Source organism: Anguilla rostrata, chromosome 17 (genome assembly GCF_018555375.3).
Source record: "Anguilla rostrata isolate EN2019 chromosome 17, ASM1855537v3, whole genome shotgun sequence".
NCBI classification, from domain to species: domain Eukaryota; kingdom Metazoa; phylum Chordata; class Actinopteri; order Anguilliformes; family Anguillidae; genus Anguilla; species Anguilla rostrata.
The window spans coordinates 13,440,334-13,460,206 of NC_057949.1; the positions used below are offsets into that span (position 1 = coordinate 13,440,334).

General features: G+C 39.4%; 2 protein-coding genes across 4 annotated transcripts; both read left to right on the forward strand.

Annotated features, from left to right (window-relative positions):
• The first annotated feature begins 2,300 nt into the window (after positions 1-2,300).
• On the forward strand, positions 2,301-6,683 carry si:dkey-43p13.5 (homeobox protein unc-4). Its single transcript, XM_064316265.1, has 4 exons — positions 2,301-2,314; positions 2,804-2,921; positions 4,966-5,082; positions 6,570-6,683. The coding sequence occupies exons 1-4, from the start codon at positions 2,301-2,303 to the stop codon at positions 6,681-6,683; spliced, it is 363 nt and encodes a 120-aa protein (XP_064172335.1).
• On the forward strand, positions 2,786-19,428 carry LOC135243533 (uncharacterized). 3 transcript variants are annotated; one of them, XM_064315443.1, is made up of 11 exons: positions 2,786-2,921; positions 4,966-5,082; positions 7,848-7,957; positions 8,255-8,381; positions 9,159-9,328; positions 11,269-11,420; positions 14,346-14,499; positions 14,736-14,829; positions 15,093-15,168; positions 16,697-16,776; positions 17,067-19,428. In XM_064315443.1, the coding sequence occupies exons 3-11, from the start codon at positions 7,876-7,878 to the stop codon at positions 17,914-17,916; spliced, it is 1,785 nt and encodes a 594-aa protein (XP_064171513.1). In that variant the 5' UTR covers positions 2,786-2,921; positions 4,966-5,082; positions 7,848-7,875; the 3' UTR covers positions 17,917-19,428. The 3 variants fall into 3 exon arrangements, with proteins under 3 accessions (XP_064171513.1, XP_064171511.1, XP_064171512.1); XM_064315441.1 differs by lacking the exons at positions 2,786-2,921; positions 4,966-5,082 and adding an exon at positions 7,085-7,241; XM_064315442.1 differs by lacking the exons at positions 2,786-2,921; positions 4,966-5,082 and having other exon boundaries at positions 7,271-7,957.
• Positions 19,429-19,873: the final 445 nt, after the last annotated feature.

Sequence of the window (19,873 nt, forward strand, 5' to 3'; positions counted from 1 at the left end):
CGTGCAGTTTTATTCACTTTCAAATCACTGGCCACATGAGTAAGATTTTTTTTTTGATCATATCAGCCACATGTAGTTCCCCGTGACATTGTGAATAAGATAACTGCTCCTTTTTTCCCATGCAAGACATTTCGCAGGCACGTTAGCTGCTAAAGTGTAGCTGTGATGGATATGCAATGCATTCACTGTGCTTTGAGGACCCGGAGGGAACCGCAGCCCGGTTTCTCAGGGACACCGGAGGGAGAACGTTCTGGGAAGGGGAGTCGGGGTGCGGTTCCCAGGAAGTTAATTGCGAGCATTCGGGGAAATGGGAATGAAGGATACACCTGTCAGTGTGTTCTGGCTTTGGCTGCTGAGAGGTGAAATAAGTTGCACAGGAGCTGCATAGTCATGTACAGAAAAAGTGTTTATTTTTTCTAAACAACGGTTGGCCAGGATGGCTTCAGACATGTTGCAGGGCACGTCACAATATGCGATGTTTAAACATAATATTTGATGGTTATGAAGGTGCATATTCGTATAGAGAGTAGTCATTCGTCTCACCCTCTCTCGGGTGCATTATCCCCGAGAGCTGAGCCTTCCTTTCCTTAGAGGGAGAAAGTAAGTTGAATTGTTTACCGAGAGATGAGAGGTCAGTAACTAGTGAAAGATCCCAGGCCCAGGCCCCGTGACATGCACACACAGACCAGACCTGGGTCAAATACGTATTTGTTTTGGATTCAAATACTTTTTCTGTGCTCTATTGGTCTTGCCTGGTTTAATTGAGCCTGCCAATATGACCGGAAGGCGGGGTTTTGCGATTTTTGAGACCATTTGATTGGTTCCAATACGCCGGACAAGACCACTAAAGCGTAGAAAAGTATTTGAATCCAAAACAAATACGTACACACTGTTAGCATGAGTGCAGGGACCGGTGAAAGTTAAAATCACTCACTGTTACGCCCGGTGTAGTTCTGGCACATTCAGACAGTACCTTTTAGCAGCATTGGCTCAGAGAGCCTTCTTTAAAAATGATGGAAGGGACCGGGTTAAGTAGAGGCCAGATAAGGAAATATTTGAAGTTTGTCGAGGCCTGCTGTCTCAAATAGTAGATCATTGTCTGTATAGGCCCTTCTCATCTGCATATACAACTGGACACACAATTAGGTTTGCATATGTATGCATACCTTTGCTAACCTTGAAGAAAGTGACTACATAATCTTTGTACATGCATTTGTGGTTGGCTTGCATTTTTTATTATTTATGCATTGGTCTATGATATGTTCATAAACAAGGCATTAGTTCATGTCAGTTAATGGATCAGCATTACTGCCGATGAACAAAGATCCTACACATCCTCTATTGATGCCCTAGCTAAAACAATTACCTCCTATGAATGCCTTGTTAATGCACTCGTCATCGATTTGTTCATATTGCTTTCCTTTTTGGCAATTAAGAATATGCCATTACACAGAACTGACATCAGTATTAGCCCTCTATTTTCCACGAGTTGCGGTATAATTTTTGCTTGTGTCATTATTGTGTTCAGCAGTTGGAGGGCAACCGACATGCCCTCACCACCGAGTGCTGTGAGTGCTGTCCTTCTTAGTAATGTTTTGGTTTGTCTTTGATTGTCAGGTTTTGAAATGCCTTATCCTTGTTTTGTTGCCATGGTAGGCTATCTGGATTTTAAAGTATATTGTGTTCTTTGTGTTATTTTGCTTTCATTAAAGAGCAGTTTTAATACCTAGGCCAGGGAATTCCCTAATGCTGAAACCATAAAGGTAACAAGATGATGAACCATTGTTTCAGATATCAATTAAAACCAAATGTCTCATTCAATCAGTTCTTAAATGTTAATGTATGTCTTCCATTGGTTTGTGATCAATTCACCAGTTTCTCACAAATCCAGCTCATGCTGATACACGATAAATCATCTCAAGCATTTTTTTTGGGGGGTGGGGGGGGAGGAGGGGTGAGGGAGGAATCAACTGTAGGCACGTAAATGTCAAGGAAATTGATATGTTTACAAAGCTCCAACTTTGTATTTGAACAGCTGTATTTGACAAAACCTTGCGGTCAAGAGAAGTCGGCGTCTCAGCCGGTCGGGTCGCTGTTAGAACCTGGCAGGAGCGTGATTCACCGGCCGCGAGCGGAGAGCACGGTGCGGCCCAGCTGTCCGTTTCCTGTAGGAAGCGATCAAAGCCGGCCTGGCTCTCCAGCCGGTCGAGGCGGAGGTGACGACGAGGCTTTATCGCCGCGGCGCAGTGGGGTTATTAGTCATGCATGTCGCGGGGCTGCGTGCGACTGTGGAATGAATGATGCCGCACCCGCGGTGCGTTCTCTCATGCCAGTCATATATTTTAAATAACAATAAGAAGTCAGTTTAATCTCTTGGCACGGTGATTAGGCAGATTTTTGAAGTTTTAATCAACCGTTTGTGTTAGTTTACTAATTTATGCATTCACACAATTTATTTTAAATATGGAAATTCCTAAAATGTACTTGTTATTCCCTTGTATGGTTCTTTTTCAGCTGTTACAGCGATTGAAGTCCTAAAACTGGCAATGGACACAATCTGAAAGCAACGACCACGCAAGTTACAAACAACTCGTTTTACAGAAAGTGTGCGCATCATAAAAAGTCTGTAATGTTAACTGAAAAACCTTAACAAAGCTCAGCTTTTCCTAAACAAACCCCATGAATAGACTTTATATATGATATTTTCAAAGATATGCACTTTGAAATGAGATAAGTATGTTATGTCTTTTTGACTTGGGACAAAATGTTTTTACATTGCTGGATGTGTATATGGGGTTTTCAGCTACAGTGGCTGGCAGCTGGAGGAGCTGGAGAAGGCCTTCGAAAGCATGCGTTACCCAGACATCTCCATGAGAGAGGTGCTAGCTCTTCGGCTGGACCTCATCGAGGCTAGAATCCAGGTATGGCTACTGCTGTTGTTGTTTGTTGTTGTTGTTGTTGTTGTTGTGGTAGTAGTAGTGGTAGTACTGACATCAAAATAAGGGCAACAAACAATTTTGTCAATCTTAGCTCACACAAATCAAACAACTCTATTCGAAAGCAGTGTTATTCACTTTCTTATATTATTTCAAGTAAGTTGTCCCTGTTTTTTTCATCTTGGATGTCCATTCTGCATGTGTGTCTTAGTATTCTTCAAGCAATTGGCTACTTTCAATATCTGATATTGTCATGAGCTGATGTAGCTAAATCTCCAACAGGCAGAATTACTGATTGTGGTACTGGGGCATTTGTGATGATGTAATCGGCAGGAAAAAAGAAAAAAATAGTAACCCAGGTTTGGAGCTTTATTGTGTGGACATGTGAAGTTATTTGTGAATTCTGTCTGTTTCCATGAGGTCAGAAGGTACAAAAGTGCATTTTCATAACCCTTGTGTGGTGTTCTTTTTTTTATTTTGTTATTCACCCAATGTTCACCGGTCTGGTGCACCCATAACATTATTGGGGTTTTAAAACAATACAGCCTAACAATTTGTGTAAAAATACTTCATGGATGTTGTCTCAATTACAAGCAATATAGACAGCATGTATGATTCATATTTGCCAGTTACCTCTGCTAGACCACATTTTTCAACAAAAGTGCTATTTATTTTTTGTGATAAAATCGGATTTTTGTAAAATATAACTATTATAATCAAGAATAAATTTGACGGGTGGAGTAAATAATGTTTATCTTGATGTTTTGAATGTTTTGAAATAAAATGTGTGCAGGTTCCCGCAAGACACTGTGTACATTCACACACTGCACAGGGTAATGAGTGTGGCTAATGCAGCCACAGACTGGTTCTCGCTGCTTGAAATGTAACATGTAACACGTAAACATTGAAAACAGGCCCACAGACCCAAACACCGCCCAAGGGTAAATAGCTGAGAGTCTGTGGTCATTGTTTATTTAATTAGGAAATCATGAAAAGTGGCAAACTCTTGGTACTGTAGGTATGGGGCATGCCCCGACAAGGCGTAACTTGCCGCATACCAGCCATCCCAATGTACCGGATCAGTAAGGTGTTACAATATGCTGACTAAGATGTTATAAATTTTACAAATGCTTAATGATTATACACTTCGTGTGAAGTGTGACCACATCAAGCCTTTTGAGTTTGAGTCATTAAAAGGTCATGAGAACTGGACACTTAACAATTAATTTCTTTTTTTTCTATCATGTTTTAAAGAGTTGCTCCCCCATTGTTGCCGTGAACTCAAGATTTATTGAAGATTGGTTTCATTTATTGTGTGATCAGGGATCTGGATGTCGAATGACTGGCTGCAGTTTATGTATGAGATTTATGCACAAATGGCCAAAGAACCTGAGAAGGATCACAAAAAGGCGTGCCCTCCTTTTGCATAATTTATTTAGTTATTTATTTTTATTTTTCATTTGCTTTAAATTTCTAGCAGAAGGTTGCATCGTTTCTTGAGGAAGATTGCGTAGGCAGAGCTGAATAAACAAAACAAAATCTTGTTTAAACTGATATGCATAACTGGGTAAAATGATCAAGAAACAGGTTAAGGATCTAATAGTCATTTATCTACCCTTCCGACTTACAACTTACCAGCTACTACTCATAAGCACTTTCTTGCTAATCTGTGCATCATATCGACCCATTTAATTGTATGTCTTCCCTATATTTCAGTCAATGTAAAAATATCCCCAAACACGAAATAGGTAATAATCTGTTACCATGCAAGATCAATCAAGTGAAAAATTCTATGTAAATGAAATATTATTTAATATTTTTACAGGCAGGTTTGTTTACAAAAAGCATTAGCAGTAGTTCAAGTCTTCGCACAGGTCATGTGAATTATAGCTAGTTATCGGATAGCGTTCATGCTGACTCCCTCTGTGGGTGAGTGTGGAGTATTTTCAGCGTTCACGGCATTTCCCACACCCCTCCCCTCCTCTCTTCTCCCCTCTTCTCCCCTGATCCTCCATTTTGGTTTCCCTAGGTGTGGTTTCAGAACCGCAGAGCGAAGATGAGGAGGCGGATGAAGCTGCAGGGTCAGGTAGCGGAGCGAAAGGTCAAAGGGGACGGGGAGGAAATCGGCAACGGACCCAAACCAAAGGTATGTGGCAGTGTATGCAGACAGAGACTGACACACAGCAATTTCCCCTCCTCAAAAAACCACCTGACACAACACAACCACATTACCTCCAAATGCAAAGAGCAGCAGGTTTCCGTCCAGACCCACGGCGCAACCCACTTCTGCAGACACATTAGCTGGCACCACCTGCGCTTGCGTCCTACTAAACGAAGCACCACATGCGCATGCGTCCCACAAAATATCCCTCAAAGGTTGTCCGTGAGTGAGTGAGTGAGTGACCACAATTTGCCATGCATAGCCCACGGCGCCAGTTCCTGCGCGCCATGGGAAAAACAGATAAATCTTACACATAATTTATTTTTTACTTTTGTCTTTTCATCACATTTTAATTTTACTTTGGTTTCAACACATGTATTCGACTTCAGTTTTTATTTCAACAGTATATAGTGTCTGCTTCAAGTTCTTCAAGATAGCTGTCTTTTTAAGTAAAAATGTTTTTTTGACTGTGTCGCTCTGTATCGCAAGGAGCCATTTCCCAAAACAAAAATACGGCTTTGGCTAAACACGCAAACAAACATTATGGACAAACGCCATCTGTATTGTTTGACGGCAGAAGCCTGTGAATTTCCTCTCCATTGTTTCCGCGATCGTTTTGGGAACGCGTGTAAAATCGGCATTGCTTTTTTGGGAAGCACACTTTCCAAAACATTGCGACAGTGATGCATTTCATCGTTCCACAGGTCTCTTTCCTATTCCCGATCATGTACACCACAAGATTTATTTGGAATCTGTGACCAACGGAACCTCTTCAGGTAGTTAAAGAGAATGTCAAAATCAGTCTGAATATTACCGACCATTTTGTGTCATGTTTTTATCGTCTACTCAGCTACTGAGTAGCTGGCAATCCTTGTGATTAATCATGACAAATGTGGGACAAATGTTGACAAATTAAGAAAAAATGTCTATTGAACATTGAACAGCTATTGTGTGCTGCATATTTTAATTGCATACATAATATTGTGCTGCATACAATCTGAGCATTCTAGGTGATTATGGTGCAAACATATTTTTTTGAATGATTGCTTGTTGCTATTGAAACAAATAGGGGCCTACTATATTGTATATTTATGCTATTATAAATATTTCCCCATTATTTATTGAATGTAAACTGTGTAAGTCTTTCTGGTTGAGAGCATTTTTAAATGCCAGTAATGTAATATAATTACAATATCATTATCTGTCATACTGTTTGCTAAATCTGAAATGATCCTGGGAAGATTCTCGGAATCCTACAAGCCGCCACAGGCGCCACCAAATACGCTCAAACTCGCCTCGTATGTTTCACTAATTTATTCAATGAAAGCCATTCGAGTTAAGTTGACCCAGTGACCCACGGGGCATACGTAGCTGGGAATTGATTCACTTTTGAATACCTCTGCCAATTCAGGGAATGAATAGAGCGCATGTTTTACGCTTCTGAGAAGTTAAGAGATTTGGACTGTTTACAGAAGGTCCTGATCCAGACAGCAACGTCGGAGAAAAATACATATCATAAATACACTGAGCACCTGTTTAAGGCACAGCCCCTGTGGATGCCTGAAAGGACAATGGAGGTTTCCTAGGGGCACTGGGTAGTCTCACCTGATGGTGAGGCAGATTCAACAAAGATAGACTGAATGTTTGGATATAACAATTGGCACAATCTGCTCAGAAACTAATTCAAATGCATTATGCTCAATATCACTTTATGTAAATAAATAAGTAAAGTAAGAATTAACGTAAATCGTCAAAAAAGAAAGATGTTGATAGGCTACGATGATTGGATGTTAGGCGATGGGGTTTTCTTTTAAAAACACAATTATAGTTTTACATGACGAAACGTGACATGCTGTGCCATTTAGACTGCAGTATGTCATAAATAAATGAAACCAACAACGACCACATCTCCATCTCTGCCGACGCTCATGTGGGAAGTAGACTGCTGGACCTAGAGTCCTCAATGCTTGGAGCGTCTGGTTAGACTGGGACCGCCCCTAATCGCAGCAGAATAATTAACTTCCCTTTTCGCTCCAAGGAGAGAGAAAACACGCGACAGAAAAGACTCGCTGCGTTCAAGGTTCAAGATTACATTTTATGGGCTTTAGTTTAATATAATTAACATACGGCGAACATCGCAGAAGGTAAGTTGTTTTCAAATTGTCCGTTTGCGTTTGTACAGATAATACATGTTCGGGTACATTGCACAACTCGTATGAAGCCTGGATACGTTGTTTAACCAACCTGGGATGGGAATAAGGAAATTGATTTATAGATAAACTTTGGCCGTCGTAGGCTGGTGGATATGTTGCTCTCTCGAGCGCAGGAATATGGTGTGCCGTGTTTGTGCGTGCTTGCGCACGATTTTCCAAATAGCAGATTATTCGAGTGAAAGATACTTTTTAATTTTTCAGTATCGTAAGAGCGCTGAGTAACATTTGCACTTACTGATACTGACTTTTTTCGTTGCCGTCTATCTTCAAATTTCCTCAAGATTTGCCGGTAGTATCTGCAGTAACCTGGCATGTAAAATTTCCGGTGTCCTCATGATCGAACTTTTTTTTCCTACTCAGTGCGTTCTAATGAATTTTTTAGCACCGCAATTTATCACGAACGTTTCCATAAGGATGATATATGCAATGAAGCGCACTGGATTGTGATGTGACCATTTATTAACCGCTAACCTGTACGGGTAGGCTATCTAGGGTGCTTGACATTGATACTCGTTTCCTTTTTCTTTTTTGTTCAAGACAAAGGACAAACGTCGTAGATCACAAGATGAAGATAATACATAACACTGTAAATATGCCATCTGTAATCCTCGTGTTTTTCATCGAGCTTGTTTCACTGATATGGTGTGGTAAGTTATCCTTTTTTTAACTGTTCGGGGGCTACAATCAATGTATGGACCATCGTGGATCACGAACATTAGGCATGTTCTTTGATTGTGTAGGCTAATTCCTTGCATATTAGACATTATGTATGGAATTATTAAACAGCCTACATTTTAACACTTTCACACTATAACACTGTTATATTCAGTCTTATGCCATTACATGCATTGTTGTTTGATATATATATTATATATATTAGGCCTACTAAAAGCATCTTCCGGGGATGTTTTCACTTACAGTATGTTTGCTCATTATTTTTGCAGTACCTTTGAACGTTTCAAAACTAAATTGCTTTAATGACTATGTCACAACAATGGTTTGCGACTTCACCTCCGACAAGTTCCTCAACTGCAGTGGATATAGCTTAGACTTTCAATCACCAAATATGGAGTAAGTTTTCCTTTCTTTATTAATTAACTGTGTACTGTCGATCCGTTTGTGCAAGTTGAAAAACACATGGTTTCATCGGAGACGCGTAGACCTGGATGAGTCAACATTTCAAGTTAATTTGATCAGTTGCTAAACGGTCTGTGTTTCTTTAGAAAAAGAAGAAGTACAACTTTTTTTAAGAATAGAAATCCAAGTCTTCATCTTCAATGAAAAATGTGATGAGGGGCAAGGGGGCTTGATCAACAAATATGTCTCTCCATTTCGACGGGTGCTGCTTCCATGTTTCCAAATTCTATTTTGGAAGGAATTTTGATTACATTGTCTACTGATACTGGGTCTTATTTTGTTTATATCTTAAATATTTAATGAAACAAATTCTTGGCGAGAACGCAAACTGCCAAACCACAGCCGTCTTTAACGTTAAAACATGTTCTCACATGCCGTCAAATTAGTGCGTAAACAAAGGAAGCTCACGTACACAGACATAATGCACTTAGACTTTCTGTGTGTACCCGGAGTACGCTTTTGTTTGCACACGGTGCATAAACAAATGCATTTATATTGGAGTTATGTGTATTGTTTGTGTGGTTAGCGTTCTCACTTTTTCAATCTATCATTTTGCCCCTGCAGCAAATGCTGACAGCTCCACAGCACTAAACCTGAATTAATTAATGATATAAATGTTAGTGTCTCGGTGTGTATAATGCATTCCGTTATGTAGACGACTAATTATTGTATCAACCTATTTCTTCTTTCGTTTAATGTGCTTCTCTTCAGCTCTTACAAATGCAGTTTAATAAACTCTGAAGAAGATGTAAATTATTATCGGTCCAAATGTGGATGCACAGTTGAATTGCCGGAGTTTGTTAACGCTGAGGAATACAGAGTGAATCTGACGGAAGGAGGGAAAGTCATAAATTCAACAATTATCACTGCGGTAGACAACAGTAAGTAGGATTTAAGTCCAATGGCGAACACGGAGGCTGTCATTTTAATTTCTAGAGACACACTGGTTAATGTTAATTAAATGAATATAAATAATATATTAACAACAAAAATGAAGACCGATACAGTTTGACTTTGAATTTGGTGAAGTGCTTGTATTCATTACGTTACTTAGACTAATTATCAAGAGAAATTGCAAACAGTAGGGTGGATTCAGCAAATGTGGGACATCAGCAGACGTGGGACACAGCTTTGCATTACTATGCCATGTAAGAATCAACAGCCGATCAAAAAAAAAAACATTCTTGAATTGTTGCTACAATAGTTACTGTCATTCAACAATTGTTTTTGTTGGACTGCCGTCTTTACAGTGGGCGTGGTCAGCCGTCAAACTAAGACTGATCATTGCGAGTGAACTGTAAGTGGACCGGCATGTGAAATGACACTTAGGGATGATAAGGTTACTTGATTAATAAAATCGAGTCAAAAACGTCCTCTTTTGATCTGCAATATAGTGGCTAAAACACGGGTCAAAATACAAATGTTTTTTTTTGTAATATTGGCTTGAGTTTTTATGATGAAGGGGGGATTTTGCACTGTCCCACTTCTGCTGAACATGTTAGGTAAAGTGGGACAATGTTTTAATCAGTCCTGGTGTAACAAACCGACAATTTACCACAGTTTTATACACTTACGTGCTAGGTTAAACCATACTGATGATTATTTGGTGTCTGTCAGTACTTCACATCTTACTGTTTTTATAGTAATAAGTACATTTTTTTACACAAAAAGTATGATAAAATCATAAATCTTATTGATATGTTTTGCTCATTTCAGGAAAACTGTGCCACCCAGTGATAGAACACAGTTGCGTGTAAGGCCAGTGGGAGAGAAGAGACAAATTATGAACTGTTCAGCATTCCTTGCCTTTATGTGAATTTAGTTCAGGTTAAATTGTCTGCAATTCAAGTACAGCTTTTCAAACTTGTTTTTCAAATGCAATCTAAATGCAGTGTAGTTTAGAAACTTAACACTACATACACTACTTTTGTGCTTAAAGCTTTATTTTTAGTTTATACAGAAATTAATGTAAAATGTATCATATGATGAGAACATCATAATAAATACACTGAGGTTACATAAAATCACATGCATCGGAGTTTGTGTGTATGTGTGTGTGTGTGTGAGAGAGAGAGAGAGAGAGAGAGAGAGCAACACATTTTTAGTGAAAAATAACTTATTTAAAATGGAAAGAAATCACTGTTACAAATCCCAAGAGTCTGTGTACCAAAAATGATAACAATCTGACACTCCTAACTTATGTTTCTAGAGATTATTTCATGGATAATCAAAAAACTTGAAACCTTTTCGACTAAATACTGAAAATAGTATGTTAAGAAAAACAAGCAATACTGCCTTATACGTTGGCCGATTTGAAGAAATTTAACAGATTTGCGATGAGCTCAACTAGCTTGACAAGTGTACCAAAGGAATTTCAAAACTTCCACTAAGGACATTAATGGGTTAAGCTTTGAAATGACTGTCCCACTTCACCATATATGCTGTCCCACTTCACCTGAATACTCCGACTGAGTGAAAGAGTGCCATGCTATGGTTAAGGGTGTTTATCTTCTATACAAAAACACATTTCAAAAAAATCTCCACACATAGATGTTAAGAAGCCTTAAAACAATTCATATAAACATCACTGGTGCAAGTAAAAAAGGTTTTCGATAGTCTACTGAATTTACCAAAAAGTGTCCCACATTTGCTGAATCCACCCTAAATTTTATGAAATACAGTACTGGATTCTCAGAAAATGAGTGTTAAAAAAAAGAAAATTGTTATTTTATAATAATAATAGTGCAGATATGCAGTCTTTTGAATCATTATTGTTTGTTTAATATACTGCTGCCATTAACTGTGTTCCTGTGTTCTGCAGTCAAGCCCAAAGCCCCTGATATATTATTGGTGATGCCAATGGAAAATGGAAACTACAAAGTGACATGGAACACAAATTACCCTGACTATAATGGCCTTTCTGACAACTTAGAGATTGAGCTGAGCTACAAAAAGAAAGGAGAACCAGACAAGGTGAGCAAGTTATATACATATATATATATATATATATATATATATATATATATATATATATATAATACAGGCCATGTGCGAAAAGTGAATAAACCAGTGGCAATCAGGGACCATATTAAAAAAAAAACATCTTAAGGCTAGAAGTAGCAGCAACTTGCTGATTTAGGAGAAGCTACTAGAAATAATGGACGTGTAAATCCTAACTTTAGGACTCCTAAGTTTTTGGTCAAAGAGTAATTCACAAAACATTTTAGTGTGAAAACTGTCACGGTTTCTGTGCAGGGTAGATCATTTTTCTGTGCCTGCACCGGCTGAGTGGTTAGCATTCCGATTAGCCACTCAGCTAATCGTTATTTTGGTGTGTGGGGACGATTAGTTCGAGCTTGCAGATTAGCCACTCGGCTAATCGTTATTTTTGGTTCCTGTGGGAGGATTGTTCCTGCTTGAACATTCCGTGAATTCCTGCAGGGTTACCTCTGACCTGTTTCACCTGTGGGTTGCTCACATCTTCCGCTGATTACCAGCCACACCTGTGGCTGGTAATCAATTCTAACTTCAGTTTGTTTGTTTTTTCTTTTGAGAAAAAGGTATTAGGACGGTATATGTCCAGATTCCGAGGCTGGCGGCTTTAAGGGGTTATTGTGTCACCGTTGGGGCACAAACCTTTCTGCCCCTTACTAACTAGTTTCCCCCCTGGTTTTAGTTGGCCTCAGAACGTCTTTTGTTTGTTTTTGAAAAGACATTTTCTTTTTCTCTGCTTCGGGTCGAAGTCGTTTTTTCTTCTTTTTTTTCCCTGTTCCTTTATTTTCTTTATATACTCTTTCTTCCTCTGTTACCCGTTTAGGGGTTTATTCATTTTTTGGGATACGTCCCTTAGGAGTATAGCACCCCCTTCTCATTTCGTCTCTCACGAGACTCAGTGGTTACTGGAGTGCCCCTTTGGTAACTTATAGATCCCCTGTTTGGTCGCATCTGGTCTTCACACTTCCCCTCCCTCACAGAAAACCAGCTCCTATCTGCCAAAAAGTTTTTGGTAGTCAAGAGGACTCCTGAGTCACTAAGGCAAAATCACAAACATTCCTGAAAACGGCTGCTGCCAGCAATTTGTCTCGTAATTAGGTTAATGTTTTAGGAACATTTAATAAAAGCAAGCTTTTCAATAGGCATTGCCTTAATCACGAGGGTATTACAATTGTGATAGAATGCACACAGAAGTGGTGAAGCCTGTGTGGAAGGGATTTTCCCTTTAACAATGTCCTTCCTTTTATGAACCAGTTGGGCAAGAAGTAAAAGCAGTTGTTTTGTTCAGCTTGATTTTTGTTTTTGTTTGCAGGGCATTAAGGTTGCACACTTGTTGCCACCATGGCTATTCCAGCCTAATAATTCAAATGCTGTTTAAATGCACACCCGTGAATAATTTCATGAGTTGCCAGACAAGCAAGAGGCTTTCAATTAGCCAAATATATACTTGACTAGTCCGTATATTATTTTTGGTTTCATGTTTAATCAGCAACACTTAGCCTACATTTTAATTTAAAAATCTTTATTTGAATATTATGGTAACATGGTGCTTTATTTGAATATGGTAACATGATGCATATTGTGACAATTGTTTGCGAAATGCGCTATAAATACATTTTGATCTGATTTGATGATTTGTACTTCCTGCTGCATTTCTTTGAGAAATTTGCCGTGAAGATAGTGAGTAAGCTGGTTCATGATACAAGATGTCATCCGTAGCAATGAGGTCAACCCCGGCCCTTTCTCTGAGCTTATGAATTCTCCTCATTCCTTAGTAAGAGATGGTCTCAGAAGCTTTGTGAATAGGTTTTGTATTCTTCCCTTTGTTTATATCGAACACTCTGCCCCATGGATTGTTTAGCATTAATGGTAAGGCGTGTCCCTTCGTCTGATACAGATAGCATTCCAAGTAGGGGTGGGCGATGATAGGACAATTTTATGTCATAGCCCGTAACGTTTCAGACATGACCTGCGTTTTCAGTCAGATAATGTTCCCAGTTCCTTCAGTCTTTTCAAAAATCTATTTCTAGAATTATTTCTAAACAGCTAAGCACTGTTAGCTGCTTTGAAAAACTTATTGCTGAGTAGCTGTTATGGTGATGGATTTTATAACTACATTGAAGTGTAGTTGTGTAAGTCGCTCTGGATGAGCGTCTACTAAATGCCTGTAATGTGAAGTGGAACTCCAGTTTATTGCATGACCATATAAAGCTGCATTTGAATTATTTGTGAGGTCAGACAGCACAGAAGTGAACACTGAAGAAGTGAGACTCCAGGATCTTTTTAGTTATTTTTTGTTTGAAACCCTGAAAAAGACTTAACTCTTGGTAGCTTGATCATCAAAAATCAACCGTCATCAAAATGTATATAGCACAGTTCACACACACAATTGTCACAAGTGCTTCATAGACAACCCTGGCCTAAACCCCCACAGGAGCAAGCCTAAAAGCAACCGTGCAAGGAAAAACTCCCTGGTAACAGATAGGAAGAGACCCGTGGAAGGAACCAGGCTCAAGGGGGGAACCCATGCTCCTCAGGTCGGCTCAGGGTTGTAGGTTTGTGACCAACATGGTCAGTCAGTCAATGTACACATTGATCAAATGTGTATCAGGGTATCAAACCTCACACGCCCCCTCTCTTTCTCTCCGCGGACACCCAAAACCTTAGATGCGTAAATATGGCTTCCTAGCCTCAAACCAAACGAGCAGTTCAGCTTCACAGTGCATTCGAGGACATTCACATTCATTATATTATCATCTGTACTCTGGTAGCATGGTCTTTGTGAAGTGAAGAGCCTTGTGGCCAAATGGCCCCTCCCCCACCCCTGGTTTTATTCTCCATTGTAAATATTGAGCCAGTCTGTGTTGCTATAACCCAAGGTTTTTTCTTTTTTTTTTCCCGCAGGCTGCAAGGAACGTAAGTGCCTCTCTGCCTTTTCATGAAATACTAGGCAGCGATTTAGAGCCAAGCAGCAAATACGTTGTGAAGGCGAGATCGCACTCCACCCATTACAACACCCAGTTCAGCGACTGGAGCCGGGAAGTGGAGTGGACCAGCCGTAAGTCAAACATGGAGCGCATTGAACGTCCGCGCGTCCAGTAAAAGCACGCACATTACGAAAACAGCGAAAGCTCCGTTATTTCTGCTAGTTAACCGTTATTTCTTATGTACCTGCCGCGTGTGTTATAATGATCGTTGTGGAACGTTCTCTGTGGCTGGAAGTTAGAGCAAAGTGTTTGTCATCCGACCGTTTGTTGAACCGCTGTGTTGACAGTTGCTTTTCATTTTGCCTAGCTGCCCCTGTTGGGAGCGTGTTGAAAGCCGTCATCCCCGTCCTTTGTGTACTGCTCGTCATCAACATCTGCGCTCTCTATTGGTGCCTCACTCGGTCAGCGAAGTGCTCCGACACGATTCACTTTTCACTCGGTCACATGCTACATTCGTAGATTATTCAATGTGTATATTATCATACAGACACAAAGGTAAAATCAAATAAGACCGAGCACAATAAAAACAACAACAAAAACAACAACAGTAATAATAATAAAATTACAGATTGCTTTTCAGATTTAACAATGAAACAATAAAAATGCTAATTGTATGAATTTTAATAAAATTAACAAAAACGTAATTTTCTCTTTTGTCTTTCAGACTCAAGGCTAAGTGGTGGGATAAAATTCCTGCTCCGAAGAATGACATAAAAAACACGCTTCCGCGAAATTTCGAGGTAAAGCCATTTTGTATTCCAGCTCGAGACTCGGACCCACATAGAAAGGCAATCTAATCTGTAATCAGTGGTACCCCAGATGTGATGTCATTAAGTGTGAAAATGACATCATTCATTGGTGCATTTTTGTGCATTTGTTTGTGTGTGAGCAATGTCAGAAATGTTTTGAAAATATTTTCTTGATATTTCAGTCAAAACCAGTGTACACCAACTCCAATTTTTAAAACGCATTTAATGTTTTGTAACCATGCAGTCCCACAGAGATTTAGAATTTCTTTTACAAGTAGACTTGGCCAATGGGGCAAAATGCAGAGAATACAACAACAGACATCAATGATACATTATAGAAGCAAATTATATGTACAGGATAGTATGCAAAGAATGAGTCAGTAGAAATAAACCTGGATATGGTGATGCAATTGTTTCAAAACAAGCTCTTTCATGTTTACAGTTGATAAGTTGTAGAAATATCAATTTGCTCAAATTTGCTAATTTCCATTGATTTACACGGTAAAGTGTCAAGTGAGCGGTACTTATTCCATGTGGTGGGAATTGCTTGAAGTTTTTGAATCTTGACATTTGAGTTAAACTCGTATTTAAGTAATTCAAGTAAACATTACTGGTAATACTTAAGTTGGCACAACTAAAATTGGAGTTGTGTTAACACAAGTCATTTTATATGAAACAAAAGTTCATAGAGGTTAAACAAATTAAGTGGCATTAACTTAATAAATGTAATCTTAGCAACTCTGATTTGCGTTGGGTTAACTTGTCACAATGAAATATTTTGAGTTGCTTTACTCAATTTGTGTTAGGCAGCGGTTCTCCTGTATTGTTTATTTTAATTTTTCTTGAGTAAGCTGAACTTACTGTGTTTTACAGTGTAGATTCTGCCACAAACATAGTTCCAACAAGCAGCAATGGCATTTAGCATTCTAGAAAAATATGGTAGCGCTTGGCAGCATGCTGTTTTTAATTTGGGCATATCAATACATTTTTAAGCATTTCATGTTAAATGGAGTCTTTTTTGGGATGTTGATGTCCAGCCTTCTGGTAGTTTACTTTTCTTCTTTCCATCACCTAGATAATGTTAACATTAGATGCTGAGAGATTTTGCTCCTTCTGACCAATCAGAATTGAGTACCCAACAAAGTCATGGTGTAAACATAGTTTAAAAAAAAAACAATTCCACAATTGCTTTCTGAATTCATATTGATACATAGTCATAACACATTATTTCAGTGAAAATAATCTCTCGAGAAGGAACCAGAAAGTCAAAAGCTTATTAGTTTCCTATCAATGATTAAGAGAGGAGATTATAAGAATTATGACTGGGTGGATTTGGTGTGCAAAGATACGATGGTAAAATTCCAAGAACACAAGGAAGCGGTTTAACGCATGCAAAAATGTTGCTGCAGCATGCAAAAAGATTATGTCACAAAAATCTAAACATGACTGCTCAGGCCTTCAGACTTTGGTCCACTGACGTCACAATGCTGCCACACTTACCTTCTATTGTTGCTTCCAGAATTTTATCCCGAAAGATTACGATCTACCCGCCTACCACACTGACCTTCTGACCATTGATGAAACCGAGGAAAAGCCAAGGTGAGCTTGTGGATATCACTCTGTCTGTCTATAAGTGTGCTTACATTGACCAAATCGTTCTACTTAATGCAGTGGTTCCCAAACTCGGCCCTGGGGAGTCCACTGCGCATGCTGGTTTTCAGTCCCGCCACAAGTGTAATCCCAGAATTTTAAAAGGCCGTTAATTTTTTCCTTAATTAGTTAGTGGCCACCCGTCGTTGACTTTGATACTCGTGTTAATAAGCCTTCTATGCTGCTGCTGATTTGATACACTACTCATATAAATGCCCCTGTTGTAATCTCCCACTCAGGCCTACTCCAAGCACATCGGAAAGCGAGCAAGATAGCCTGTATAAGAATGTCTCCAGCCACGTGTTGGCGAAGGACAGCGGCGTCTTCTCGTCCGACGGCGGGTTGAGCGATTCTGCGGGTTCTTGCAGTTCCTCTGAATCAGGGTACAAAAACGTCCTTTACTCCAGGCTGTCGGCAACCTCTACGCAAAACGGCGGTTCTCCAGAGCTGCCAGGTAGCGGGACCCCCTTCTTCCCGGCTCCACCCACGCCGGGCTGTGACATTTTCCCCATCTACAGCGAAGTTGAGGTTCTGAAGGCACCCAGTCCAGACTTCCAGAAGACCCGGCAAACCCCTGATTCGTCGAGAAAAGCTTCCGGAATGACCACGGACTGTAAGTATTGTGCGGCCAGCACGCCTCCAGGGGAGGAATCCTTCAGCCCGCACATCCTGGGCACCATGCTGCTTCTGGAAGCCTGTGGAAACATCACCAGAGCTGATGATGGATACGAAAGCTTTGCCAAGGCGGTCAGCAGAGATGCTCTGGGAAAGGCTAATTTCCCAGCGTGCACACTGGAACCCTGTGAAGATGGCTACCAGGATCTTCAGACCATTTTAGAAAACAGAACTGACTGGCACTCTGAAGCAGGCAAAGCAGATAGGGAGGCCTCTTCAGCGGAGGGTCCAGAGAAGAGTTCTGGGCAGGAACGGGAGCTCTCGCAATGCCCTAAATGGGATATTTTGGAGTCCATCACCTCATGTGCCTCCCCGTTCATGCAAAAAAGCAGCATGGAAAGCTCCGCTAATCCTGCTTTGACTACATGTCCCATTATTCAAATTTACACAGACAGTTCCTACCATAGAGTGTAGCAGTGTGCAAGATGTCCTTTACAGCCAATGCATACTGAACTCTCTGATTATCTGGTATCATCAGGACTGTAAAATATAAACGTGCTTCTGTGATGAGGACTCACCAACTCAACTAAGGGACTGATAAGAGTGTGGTTATTTTTATGCTATATGTGTACAGTACACGCGTTGGAGTCTTGGTAATCCACCAATCCAACTTTGGTAGCCATGTTTAAATGTGGTACATATGTTTTTTGTTTTTTTTTTTCAAACATTGAGACTGAGAGTTTCCCTTCATAATACTGGGGCAATCATATTCTTAATCAAGGTGAAAATTCTAATGAAAATATGTTAGAATTATAGTGAAGTTTATTAATTGTGGCACGGCTAATGTTTATTTTCCTCAGTTGACAGCGATAAAAAGCACGATTGACTGCTAAGAACAAAAACATAAATAGTTCAAAAAGAAAACATCTCAAAAACTTAAATAGACTGGATCAGTGTCATTTAGTTTCATTTTCTTTTTAGAAGGCATGTAAATTGGGAATTGGGGGAAAACAACTTTTAGTTTTAAAATTGCTACTTTTAATCAGTTTTACATTATATTGCATCGCAGTTAAATGTAATTTATATTATGCTGCTTTGCAGTAAGACAAGCCTAAAAACAAACCCCATTTTCTGCTTTTTAAATAAAATGTAAATAAAACATTTCAAGCTAACATTTCTGGAGATAATGTTGCAATTAGCAGAAAATGAATCAGTGCCATGGGTACTTAATGACATTAATTCAGTACTTAGTTTTGTAAATAGGTTTGTAAATATGTAGGAAGTTTCAGAATAACAGTAGAATAATAAATGCATGTAAGTTATTTGTTATATCACTCCTGGTTTGTTTCCTGTAGCCACCCATCGGCAGTTATGGCAGCGTAACAAGCACACAGGCCTGTTGGGTGAGGTGACTTAAGAAAACAAGTCCAGGTGGCTCATGTTACTGGTATTGGCATGTCTGAAGCTTGACTTCCGCATACCAGGAGTCACGCTATTGCCCCTTTGCATGTACATATATACATCTTGTTGCTGTTACTACCATTTATGTCATGATGTGTCACATTAAGCCTTGGACATCTCTGAGAGGATCTGGCGAATAATAAGATAAATGTATCTTCTGTGAAAGTATGATGATCATTTCAGTAGCCCTGTGATAGCAGATACAACCGTTTTCAGATGCAGAAGGCTGAAGTAGATTGGAGATTCATTTGTTTTGCAATTTCCGTCTTAGGTTCAGTGGTCAGGGGTCATTAGTAAATAATGTGGGAACTGTTTTCACGTGTCTACTGTTAGCACTTTAGCTTGCATTAGATGTTAGAATTGATCATTTTTACAATGTTGTTTTTTTTTCATGCACTACAAAACTGAATTATTCTCCATCATGACTTGTGACTTGCAGCTGGCTAATTCTTGCACATTTGCAATAATGTTGATTGATGTGCATTGTTCTTGTAAAAAAATGAAATAAAGATTTAATTTAACATATATGCACAGTGTTAAAGTACCAAAAATTGGGATGCGATGTGCTCTACTAATCCTAGTAGAATCCTAGAGATTACTGCATTTCGCTGCCCTCCGGAAATATTGACACCCTTGGTAAATATTATCAAAACAGACTATGAACAAATGTTTGTTTGTCTATCAGCATTATCTTACACTCATAATATGAGAGATATCACGTTTCAACCTTTAAATCAACCTTTAAATTATTCAAAGAGAAAAAATCTTCATAAGACAATAAACTTTTTTTTCTTCTCAAAAACACCTGTCAGATTTATATTGGCAGCCCTAGAAGTTCTTATGAACAAAATGTAATTGACCCACATGCAGTGGCCACTTATTAGGAACATCTTGCTGTCAGACCTATCACAATAAAACTACTTCATTTTCTCATATTGCTGAGCTCAGAAAACATGTGTTCCTTATGGTA